This window comes from Pomacea canaliculata, linkage group LG3 (genome assembly GCF_003073045.1).
Source record: "Pomacea canaliculata isolate SZHN2017 linkage group LG3, ASM307304v1, whole genome shotgun sequence".
Classification (NCBI taxonomy): domain Eukaryota; kingdom Metazoa; phylum Mollusca; class Gastropoda; order Architaenioglossa; family Ampullariidae; genus Pomacea; species Pomacea canaliculata.
This window is the reverse complement of record NC_037592.1, coordinates 6817547-6830431: the sequence shown is the minus strand read 5'-3', so window position 1 is coordinate 6830431 and position 12885 is coordinate 6817547. Positions and strand designations below refer to the sequence as shown.

Below are 12885 nucleotides of genomic sequence, written 5' to 3'. Positions count from 1 at the left end.
CACAATCTCGTTTTCAAATTATCGACGTGAAGTTCTGTTCTCCATGCTGAAGAGATTCATTTTACATTTTCTATTGGTGGATACCTGTCACTCTAACACAATACTGTTCCCTGCTTGTTGAGAAAAAACTCCACACGACAATGAACACCTAGTTTTACATGGTACTCTTTACTAAATGTGCTAGCTCTCAGTCAGATAAAAGTTGTTATCTTCCCTGTTTTTTTTTTTAGCGGGAGAGATTAAAGTGTTTACAAACCTACAAGCAAACAACAGTACTAACGGCCAATGTCTCTACACATTCTCTGCTCCGTTTTGCCAGACAAGCGAACACATTGTCCAGCTCAATAGAAGACAAACAAGCAAAAACTTTCAAGTATGCGAGAGGACAGCTGAACAGATCACTCCAAGATGGCAGGTGAATGGAGGCTTACACTGTCATCTGCTTCACAAGGAGTCGCCACAACGTGGAGGACAGTTTAGAGAATAATACACGAGAGAGGAGTTTAGCGATGACCTACTGTTTTCTGAAGCATATCTATGTCAACATCACCTGCTGGGTCATTAGGAAGCATTAATAAATACTTTTATGAGCTGGTGTGCACCTGTGCTTCTTTATCAGACTGGCTGGAAATGACTGCGCTATGGGAGGTCCCTTCACATGGGAGTCTGAGTAACAACGAACATATAGCTACTGCCCCGAAACCACTCTAAACGCTTTGCACTCACGAACAAACACCACACACACACAAATATGAAGAATGAAAACTAAAACAAAAAAGACAAGCTCTTATGAAAGTTACAACAATTCACTGCGACATTTAAAAATCTTGAAGAAACGAATTAAAATATTTTATGACAAAAGCTGATACAACTTTTCTCTTATTTATGTCGAGGCTTTTCACACTCACAACACAGACTGACAATTTGTCTTACACACACACAATCTGTTGAATGAAATACAATTAATACCTAGATGCCAAATTAATGAGGTCTTCTACTAACGACACAATATCCATTTTCTATCCTGTTCTATGCATTCAGCTCCTTGCATGACAATCGTAGGAAAGGACACAAGATATATTTTAAGAAAGGGACTTACGCCACAAAATGTGTGGAAAGTTTGGCTGTAAACAAAACAAAACAAAATAAAAAAAAGATAAAAAAGCCCTAACAAAATATTTTGCACATGTTGTCCTTCACTCAATAACAGCGCTTCCATCACTCTTATTGTCGCTGTATTTACTTTACACGGTCGTCGTCACAAACGGCTGCCTCACGCGTAACTGATAATGGGGAGTAATTAACAGAAGTGGTTTCTTTTTTTTTTTTTTCACTGACAATGTCAATCAACGCTTCCGACAGGTGGGCGAGATGAGATCCATCAAAACACTGACAAAACGACGAGAGTTTTTGTCTTCGAATTTAGAGTGCAATAACCTGTTTACATGTCTTGCTCGTTTGTTTGTTTTGTTTGTTTGTTTGGTTTTTTTTTGTTTTTGTTTTTTTGTTACTTATTTTCGTTCTTTCCTTTGCTTTGTAAGAACTTGAATAAAGTAATGTAAAAAGCACAAAAACTACTTTTCACGATGCAGATGTGCGAAAATGTGTTTCCATATTTTTTCAGTTATGACATTCCACGCATTCGAGCGCACGTGCATATATACATACTCCTACATATTCATACGTTCACGCGACTGGCGGTCTGAAAAACACCTAAACAGGAATAAACTCTTGCACGTCTTCACTCAATACTTCCATACTAAAAGAAAATATTTTCTAGGAGAAAATACGTTTTAATGGTTGAATATTTATTTTTACATTGTAAATGAGTTGTTATCAAAATAATAATTGGAATCATTTGTTTCCTTATTACATACATTAATTCTCTCCGTTTTTCTGACACTGGCGCGCGTACACGCAAACACACTCCCACTCACGCTCGGAAAATACACCCTTGTTTATAGATGTGCGACAGGTTTTTTTTTCATTCTAGACCTTAGTATTTTGTATATTATATATAGAGAAAAAAGTAAAAACAAAAGTTATTAAACAGTTATTCAAACAAAGTATTAGCAAATACATAGACTTGACACATTACAAACATATATTATATATAATGACATAACAGATCAATATGGATATTTCTAATCTGAACATTTAAAAAAGTGATGTAAATACAATGTTAATGGTTAAGAATTCATCTTTCCTCAACAGTCATCCATCATTTTAGTTATGTACTACACACTCCCTCAACATATATCATAATGTACAGCTGGCATTCGCCTGTCTCCTCTTCAAGTAAGAATTTGTTTCAGCATCACACCATCCTCAGCCCCCTTCGTCATTCCTCAGCACGACGCTGATGACATTTGACCCGGAAACGCAGACAAAATTCTTTCTTCAGGAGAAAAAAAACAACTTTTGTACCGAGCCAAATTTTCTGAAGGGAGCGAGATTTTATGTTGACACTAAAAACAAATCGACGATATTCGAAACACTTTGTTGAAGAAACATTTGGTAGGACAGCACGAGCCACGCTTTCCATCCTTGGAATGATCTTGACGTTCGACCCCAGTGGGCGTTTAGAATCTCAGCATAATGGCCGCCATGCACGAGACTAACAGAAGCAAGAGAGAGTCCTGTAAGGGATTTGTTCCTGCAAACGATCAAAACTCATCACATTATTAATAGGACATTTCTTTCTTGTATTTTTCTTTTCGCTTTTGCTGTAGTTTACAAGTAAAAAAATAATACGTTTCAGTCGGGGATACCTAGATGAAGTAACTTCCACTTTAGAAAATATCACCTGGCTTTTCTCAGCTTACATGCTAAATTGACTTATTTTGAGGGTTAATAAAAGAAGAAGGAAAAAGGAAGAGAAGGAGAAGAGAGAAAGAAACGAAAAAGATGGCAAAAATAGCGGAAAGAGGCGAGCTTATCAGGTAAAGGACTCACCACTAATAGGAACTGTGGAACCTGAAAAAAAATCAGTGTAACTATTACATTATCATTCTAAATAAACATTTTCATGGAAAATAAACATCACAGCGGTAGAACAAGTGTCACAGAAGCAATTTTAATTTTTTTCCTTTCAGAAGTACTGATGGAAGTACTGCATACTGATGGAAGCGCAATATTTGCTAATTTCACAATAGCTACAAATATTTTGGTCGTAGAAGAAAACACGTTACAAATGTTTTGTATCCAAAATGGATTTCAACAATTTACGTGAATACTACTATATGTTTTAAAAGATCAATATTTAGATGAATAGTTGGACAACAATCACCAAAAAATTAGTCTTATTCTTTCCTATTTAAGCAAGAATGAACCATCCTACTTTAATAAAGAAAAGGACACGTTTTAGAATAATACAGTGTAAATAGAGACTAAAATATCCAAATTGTCAGTTATCACCCTGGCTAGCGAAACAACTAAAGATAATTGTTCTTCTAGACCACTATTCCATGAAAAACTTACGGATGCAAACCGATTAAGATTTTCTACCAATGTGTTACAATACAGTGTTATATTTTGACTAAATATGGCACCATCCAGACAAAACACAATAACTGACTTACGTTCTGGCGGAGCTGGAGTATAAACTGAAACAGACAATGAGGAGGTCAGTGTTTGTCTACTTTCTTCGCTGTTCGCAAAGAAAATATAATTCTTTGTCATGAAACCTTTTCTTAGTTTTTGGTTTATGTATTTTTGACTTGCGAGGGGTACTGTAATACAATAAATAATATGTTGAATTTGATAATAAAGCAGCGCGACTGCCACACAGAGGCCACGACTTCTAAACAAGGCCGACAACTCCAGTGAGCTTGTCGAATAGTACACACAAGAGTTGCTGCCCCTGATCTTGTACACGTCCTGTCTTTTCCGTAATAGACGTTTCTCGCTTGTCCCTAAGAATTATAATTAAAATAATTCACTAAATATAAATTTATGTTGCTATGAAGAAAGCTGCATGATTTATTGAATTCTGAGTTCCGATGGCGGCTGCTTTGGCAGGCCCAGACCAGAGCCGGACATTCCTCACCCCTGTACCCGGATCAGCGTAGGTTCTCACATGCACAGATATTCTCTCTCTTTACAGCAATTAATCATATCGTTCAGTTAATGATACTCACTCATTTACGCACACCACTGAGAGGTGCAAGCTTTCACATGTAAAACGGGATGATGTCCTGCGATTTAAATGATTATGTCCTCTACTTTTGGGGACTTTTTCATATCCTATATTACCTCACAACCTGTTCTCGAGCTCCCCCTCCCCCTCATCTAAGACTGCAAAGTGGTGGGTACCCCTTGTGGCCCCTGACCCTACAGAGTTCTCTTCCCTTGTACTCACCTGAGCAAAGGGAAACAATGTTGTTGTAAGTCTGCTCCACACGGGCCGTCACATTAGCAGGTAGAGAACAAATCTTGGTTCCATTGTTAAGACAGGTAAATAGATCACTAAGATGTCTGAAACAAACTTCAGGGGATTAGATGAGGAAGACAAGCCAGCATTTGGTGCACATCCTCTGACGAGAGCAGAAGTTATTCGAGGTACCACTGCCTCTAATCAGTTGTCAAACTCAAAGTTCGCTTTCATTTAAAGTAATAATAAGAATTATAACACACACACACACTGTCTGTTATTACATGCAACCCTCACACCGAATCTGCTATGTGTAAAACATCTTACGAGCACCAGAAGTTGGGCTGAGACATGTTGATGTACACGTCCATCATGAGTAGGGGTGTCACTGTAACATTTGGAAACAGATTCAGGACCCCCATGCAGGTGCTGAAGGCTTGACATTGACTCGTGTTTGCGATGACCGTCTCGTTTTCTGGGATCGAAAGAAAAATCGTGATGATCCATGATGATCGGTGACACGGTTTTAGAGAACATCAGAAGATTAAGCTTTGACAGTGAGCGTTTATATTCAGACTCTCAATTCCTTCCATCAAATGCACATCCACCCAGTCATTCTGACACGCACGCACCCAGATCACGGCGTCTTTGTGTTAGGATTTGGCCTATCAGCATTTTTCTATATTCAAGAGTCGGAAATGTTGCTTTTTGCTTGTTTTTTTTTTTTTTTTTGGTAAATACCGATGCACATATTCGCCATAGTGGAGCTCAGCTGTCCACCCGTGACAGGTCCCTGGGTTGCAGTTTTGGCTGGTCCATGCATTGCAGCAGTTTGCCGACACCCGCACTGGCAAGAACAGAATTGAGAGTGCTATTCTGTGAACTTTTCTGATGTTTCTTTTAAAGCAGGAGGTTAAAAATTGTGGTCACATTTGTTTACAACTGTATATGGCCTCAACTCTCCCATTGGCTGAGGCCTGTAGACCATTAACGTATGCATGTAGAAACTGTTGATATTTCCGTCTAAATGGGTAGCGAGTAAATATGTAGCGAGAATAAAAAGGGATACTCACCCAGATGAAAAATACCACCCAGCGCTGGGTTTTTACCAAATCATCAGAAAAAAAGGTGTGTTGTTTGTGTGTGTGAGAGCGTGAGTGTGAAGGAGAGAGTGTGAGTGTGAAGGAGTGTTCGTACGTCAGCAAGAGACAGACCAGAAAGTTGTCTCACCCACAAAATGCGAACACATCAACAGAGCCTGATGAGTTGCTGGTATCAGAAGTAATATTGTCGATGACCTCCACTACACACTTGACCGCTGGCCGACAGGTGGCTGAATACAAACAATTCGTAAAGGGTTGGTGCAGACAACTCTGCATCGTATTAAACTCGTGCTTCCCATTATGATTGAATTATCTCCCTTTACTCAGGTTCCCAAAGGCGACTGCTTTAAAACGAGGAGTTTTAGATGCCTAATACCTGCCTTTTAACCTAGCATGCCTGTCATGTCATGTCATGTCATGTCAATTGAAACTATAATCTTTCAACGTATTGCCTACCTTTTGTACAGTAGGCGTCGTACATTGTGAATGAAGGAGGTCCTCCTGTACGGGGCTCTGTGCACATTCACCTGTCTGGTTAAGACAGGACAGGTAAGTCTCTCTCTTCGAGCTGGACATCACAAAAAATATCTAAGTGCAAATATGTTACGAAGTGTAGCTTGATGGATAGATGGTTTAAAAGAGCAAACTTTTCTTTATAGTAAAAATACATTCTGCATTCATATATTATTATATATAATAAAAAAGATTGATGGGGAAAAAAGCGGACGAGTGATGAACATAATGATAGTTATTATTTCATGTCATGAAGTCATCATATTTTCTTATATCCAGTTTGCAGATTTAATGTATAGTATATGTCATCCTGCACTGAATCAACAATGCACGACCTACGCTCAGCTCTGTAAGTATCGGAGGAATAAAATGTTTACGCCAAGCCAAGAACAGAGATCACATCATATAAAACATTCCTGACACGTGATCTGATCCTCAGTCTTCGTGATAAATGTCCCTCCATTTTGTACTGGATTGGAGACAAACCTGCACAGGCGACACCCGAGATCCTCCCCCTTTCGTCTCCTTCCCATACCCCGACAGGTGAACATTAGCTCAAAGCCTGTTGAAGACCTATTCACCCTTCAGCTGCAGGACTGTCGGAGCTCATTAAGGAGGCTTAGCTACACGAGACTTAGGGACTCGCCATGCAGTGGGCTCAGATGAGAGGCTTGGGCAACAACACGTCTGGCTTACTCACAATGGCGGAAAGGGATGGTACAGTGGTGTTAATAGTGTAAATGTACCCGCGGCTCTGCCAGTCGGTAAGCTCGGTTAGAAGATAGAGATTGCTGTTTAATGAGTGAGGATTTAACATTAATCCCCCTCCTCCATTTTCCTTTCTGGCCGTTGACAAAACGGCTTGGATTGAACGTCCTAGACTAACATCTCGTTTTGTTTTGTCCATGTGATACATTTTTTTAAACAAACCTGGCTGTTTAGTGCTCACTGCTACAGAATAGAAACAAAAACAAAACAACACAAAAGTGTCCCCTAAACCAATACTAGCTTCCTAGTGGTAACACTTACCACACATTCGTTAACTCGATGGAGTGCGGCAGAATACACGTGCATCCTGTAATGCGTTCTTTGCACTTGACTTCTGCAACACGTCGACAAACGCATATTTAAACAATATATCCAACATGCCATATGGTATTAAAGTGTTTAGGAAGAAGTGTGTTGTACATCGTGCCTGTCTCACGCAAAAACAAACAAACAAACAAACAAATAAACAAGCAAACAAACAAACAAATGAATATAGCGCTTAATTTCAGTGTGTTGCTAAGACACACAATGCACGTGATGCGCTTCCTTCAGATTCTTTACCTGGCCGACAAAACTCGTCCCTGGTTGCCATCAAGTTTGTGATGTTGCTGCTGACTGAGGAATTCGACATGCATGCTGTCATGGTTTCGTTGATGCACTTCAGAGGATCCTCGTAAAAGCCTGCAACAGAGAGATGTTACGGTTTTGTGTGATTAATATTGATGGTCGTGGACCCCAGAAACCCTCACTTATACCTCCATCACTTATAACGACTGGCACCCTGCAGCAAAATTACTGTACAGCTTGCTTTACCTTAGTTGCTTATCATGCAAAATCTCAAGCTGTTGTGCTCAATGATAGATGTTTAGGTACAATGTTGTGATGCGTGACACTCGAACTCAGGTCACAGTACCTCGACAACTGGCTCCACTTCGACCAGTACCAGAAAGAGAAATTTCACCCACTCGACCTTTAGAATTAATGAATATGATGCACTAAACACGTCTCTTACTCAAAATGATTGCTGATAAAGCTTGGCATTAGCACTAAAATGGGAGACATTATCACTTTATTATTTCCACGATCAGGTTCATCAACTCACGTGCACGATGTCCAATGCTGGACTTCCCACAAACGATCGGACCACCCTTGAAATGGGAGCTCGTTGTTCGTAGTCATCCATCGCACGAACACGAATGCGACCTCACTAATCAATCATCATTCAAATCAATCAAATCATCAATCAATGCAATCCATCAATCCCATCGGGAAGTGTTTGAAGCAAACCCTTATTTATCCACAGATAGATAATGCAGATGAAACACAGCGTGTTCCGAAACTGGACTGAACCCATACACAGCCTTCATAGCTTCCAATCACCGATGCATTTTTGTTTTAAAACACAACTGTACAATGTGTTCATCGTATGACAGATAATTATGCGATACAGACATGCTTCTAACAGAGACCTGCACAGTTCTTACACCAGACCTGCAAAGCCGGCCCGCGGAGCCGATCCGGCCCCGCCTCTGTCTGTGACCGGCCCGCCCGCTCACCCGCCGAAATACTATACATACAGTATCGGTAACAAATGAGTAACTTAGATTGTCCGGCCCTCTAAGACTAATTCATTTCTATGCAGCCCTTGCGAAAATTAATTCCCATCCCCTGCGAATCTACACAGATCGATAACCACCTTAGAAGGTGCTGTCAGTTCGTCATTCGTGTGACTCAAGTGGAACGTAAATACGGGGAAGGCGCTTTTAAGGCGTAAACGAACTCTGCCTGGCCAACCTCTCCCTGCTACTGGGTATTTACAGCATGAGCCTGCTTCTTTTCCATTCTCTTCAGCATTTTATCTCGTTTTTGGCAAGAGAATGGAATAATTCCGTGGGCTTTTCTTGCCTCGTTCTCTGGTTCGCATCTGTTGTTTTGAGAAGACAAGATCTAAGCACATGATGAAACTTCGTGTGTAGGCTGACACATGCCCTGGTGACCCGTGAACTCAGTCGAGTACTAGCCTCACCCTCCATAAGGCGGTGGGCTGTCATATCTTGAAATGGTATCACACAGCGAGGTCTGTGTTGCCCTTCCCTTACTCACCGGCTTTCTTTGTGCACTCCTGCTTCCTCCACCCCTTAATATGCTGAAAACCTTCGCTCATATTTTTTTCCCCGACAAGATGACTTCGAATTCTTCTTTAGACTGATTCATTAAAGTGCTTGTCTTCAATACTTTGCAACAGAGCGTTTCAATTCGCAAGTGTAATTATACGTAAGTGAGCACAACAAAACTAATCTAATGAGCCAGACCCGACTATGATTAATACACTCTGTGATGCAAAAACCCCTCTGCTAATTTTTACTCATGCACTTATCTCACATATCGGTCTATCAAAATGGCGTCTACGCCTTCCTCTAATACTAGCTGAAACCTCGCAAAGTTGTTGGCCTGTCAGTTGTCTCTACCCTCCCAGAGATCTTGTAAGACTTACTATTAAAACCATAACTGTTCCCACGATAACATACACTAAATCTCGCCCCTAAGGACATCATTTTCATCTCATACTACTCCCCTATACCTCCCCTTCCTATTTAGCGAGAACTGATGTAAACCAGAACACAAGAAAATAGACATTCCTACCTAACCCGACTAATCACACACCAAAAAAAAAGAAAGAAAAGAAAAAAGGATGGAATATTTACAGAAATTCAAATCTTCCATCCTTCACTACAGTTATGCTTAAATTTACAAATGAGTTAAAAATCCCTATCACTGTCTAAACGCCAGGATATACTATAATCCAGTCTCAGAAAAATCTATGTTGTTTTCTTCTTTTTAACACGAATGAAAAGATGAAAATAATTAAGCTTACATGAAGGACTGCCTCTGGACATGAAGAACTGTTTGTAAAGACTTACCTTGCGAGGAGCGAGCAAAAACAGGACAAGAGCAGTCTGGTTCACCATCCGGCACACAACAAGTTCTTGATAATATTGACAGGTGGACAGTGAGCCGAAACAGGCAAAGCCAAGCCACTCTATGCATCATGGGCATTACCTGCACTTGATGCGCATGCGCTGGCTGAAAACGCTTTACCTTCACGCCAGGAATCGGCGGAGAGTTTGTCCTGGAGAGAAAGGCAACGAGAAAGAGAGGCTTTTTCTGTGACACACCTGAATTTCCAGAACCTTAATATTTTCATATTATTCATCGAAAGATGTCAAAACCCTCAGAATACCAAAGTCCTGATTTTTTCCGTCTTGTGTAAGTTTGTCACAAGTGCATGCCAGAGACGAAGTCGCGTAAGGAAGAGACTATAAACGGTTTCGTTGTCATGGAACATGTTCCTTCAACTAACAACAGTCCGTGCATCTGCATCAAATATCACGTGGACAGTTTACGGTTCCTTTTCCCATTGGTGACACGAGGGCGCAGCACGGACTGCGTGAGGAAGTTGGAACAATATGCATGCTGGTTGTTTTTTAAAAGCATAAATAATGTTTGAAATATACCTTGCATAGAAGACTCCTAGGACACTTACCTCGCGTTAGGCTGACTTCCCACACTAGTTTCTCAGACATGCTTATTACAGAGAGCCCCATTATTTAGAGAGTGCATGAAAGTGACCAGCTAACAACGAAGAAGAGCACTGAAGGGACGGCAGGAATGAGGGACGTTATTCCAATATTTTGTGAATAACGATTCAACCTTTGGAAGAGAGGGAAGTTTTCGCTTTTGCCTGCGCGGCCTGGTGCAGTTTCATTTCATTCCAACAATGGCTCAGATGTTTATCATTCTTATCACAAAAACAAAACTACCAATCAATCTATCGACCCCTTCCACTTCTCCAGCGTATAGTTCTTTGGTCTCGACAAACACTTTGTACACCTGTCACAAGGTTCGCTCACTATCTGATCTACCTATGTGCGACATTAATTCATCGTGACACTGGCTATGGAGTGCTGACAGTCACTGTGGGTGAATGAAAATGAGTGAGCTCTTCACGAGCTGTGTATTTCATTATAGCTTCTGTCGTGTTTGAGATTGTGATCGTCTACACATTCTTAGTGCACTGTGAATACGATGGTACCTATGTTCCGAAGGCTGGACCCATCTATAAGCTTTAACGACAGCAGGACTGAGAGATTTTCTTTATTCTTATTATCATCATCCATAGAGCTTGTTGTCTGTGCATGTGTGTTCTTGTTTGCTGAGCTCAACATCAGCTTGTCGCCTTAATGTGCTTGGACGTTGAAAAAATGCTACTGAAATGATCCTACGTTTTTAGTCTAATGCCGTAGATTGCTTAAAAAAAGCTAGAGAAACTTATATTTCTTCCCCTCTTTCCTTTCTGTCTCTCTCTACCACACCCACCAAAAGAGAGTTAGAGAGGTAGGGGGCAAAATGAGACGAGCCACTGAAATGCTACAAAGGCTCAATTCACGTACACAGTCTCGTCACTAATGACTAAATAAGGACTAAACAGTTATCAACGATAGTGCAGCCCAGGATCGTCCGCCGAGACAACCGTCCATCGCCACAGGACGCATTCAAGCTTCCGATGCCGTAGCCGAACCGAGGCTGGCTCTGACTGCAGTGTGAGGCTTGGTGGGACTAAAATGAGAACGCGCTGTCGAGAAAGCTTTCATACATATAGTAACGAGCCTCCACTCACCTCTCGTTTTAACCATGTCAGTAAATGTACCTGTCTTCTGTACAGCCTACAACGTTTATGAGTGTTAGTGTTTAGCGTCCTTTCCTTGCCTCCCAATAGCCACTATAATATCCATAGAACCGGTCATCTCCTGATGGATGTAGCAGCATAGTTCATTGATTCTCCTCAGAATGTGACCATCCTTTGTACAGAGTAGTTCTAAAAATTCTTAAGGTCAGCGAGACTCAATGCTGTTGCCTTTTGCGATTCACTTTCCTATGACTCCCTCATTCTCTTCTTACTACCCGATAAGAAAAAGAGCCTTCTTTGCCTTATCCAGCTCAGTTTACAGCGAAATGAATAAGTTAAAAAAAGATTTGAAAGTTAATGAACCTATGTATAAAGCAAACAGAACACAAAACGATATAGAAAGGTAGACAGTAAAAAGCTTCTCAATATATTATACTAAAGAACCCTGATGAAAACAAATTCTACAGATATTCCTCCAAGTATTTTACTAATGACAGGCGGGTCGGTGAGGGGTGAAACATTAAGCAGAGTAAATAATTCAAGTAGCATAACTTAATGAAGGAGCAAAGTATTTTTTACTTAGCAAACAAAACACTAAGATATAATTGATACAAGAAACTATTTACTCATTAAAATATCATGCCAACTTCTTAATTTAAAAATTTCTAGAATAACAATAAAATTCTTTTCGCAGCATCTAACAATTTGTATTGACAAATGTTCTATGCAGGTTTATCTACTCGCTAAAAGCTGGTCTTGAGATTTATATACTTTCAGCTTCATTCATCCTCGGAACACCATGAATGAAAGCACGCCGCCAGACAGACAATTAAGTGAGCATTTTGACACGTGCATAGACGCCACATAAGCAACTCAGAGGAGAAACTAATCAAAGGGACGTAAGACAGAAAAAAAGTTCGGCTTGTTATCTCCCCTTCATCAGTGTTTGTACCTGATCCGCACTGAAAATTGTTCTCAAGATCATAAAATCAGTTTAGAAGACAGATAGAACAGAAATCACATGTATACTCCTTTACTGAATTGTTTATCTTTTAAGCTTGTTTTGTATTCTTTAGCAAAAATTAACCCTACCGAGACCGGTGCTCGCGATCCTTCCACTAATTAAACCTACTGTAGTTGATATTGATCTGTTGTTGTGTGGACCATCATTTATTTTACCTTAACCTGTCGTCAGTTTTAGGGCCTTGAGTTATTTTGCATGTCGCCAATTAAAAGGCTCCAGCCCCTTTATAGTGTGTTAAAACGGTTTGGACAAGTTTCATGGGGCTGGTCAATGAGGTTTGGAAAAGGGAGGGGGCTTGTCCACAGGGTCGGCTTTGGACCGGTCCACGCTCCGAAGGAGCCTTTCTCGAAGTTCTTTTTTTTCCCCCGTCACTTTGAAAGACCCTTTTTTTTTTATTTTTCCTTGCCCCCCCCCCCCC

The 12885-nt window shown here is 40.5% G+C and overlaps 1 protein-coding gene across 1 annotated transcript in view; it reads right to left on the bottom strand.

Moving 5' to 3' along the window:
• Positions 1 to 1772: 1772 nt before the first annotated feature.
• Positions 1773 to 12885, bottom strand: part of LOC112560512 — a 23833-nt gene continuing 12720 nt past the window's right edge. The window contains exons 2-11 of the mRNA XM_025232418.1: positions 7318 to 7437; positions 7018 to 7090; positions 5932 to 6043; positions 5603 to 5705; positions 5114 to 5219; positions 4700 to 4847; positions 4361 to 4476; positions 3582 to 3605; positions 2956 to 2976; positions 1773 to 2656 (exon numbers count right to left, since the gene is read on the bottom strand). Coding sequence (XP_025088203.1) covers positions 2583 to 2656; positions 2956 to 2976; positions 3582 to 3605; positions 4361 to 4476; positions 4700 to 4847; positions 5114 to 5195 — 465 coding nt within the window. The 5' untranslated portion in view covers positions 5196 to 5219; positions 5603 to 5705; positions 5932 to 6043; positions 7018 to 7090; positions 7318 to 7437 and the 3' untranslated portion in view covers positions 1773 to 2582. The remainder of the gene's footprint in view (positions 2657 to 2955; positions 2977 to 3581; positions 3606 to 4360; positions 4477 to 4699; positions 4848 to 5113; positions 5220 to 5602; positions 5706 to 5931; positions 6044 to 7017; positions 7091 to 7317; positions 7438 to 12885) is intronic.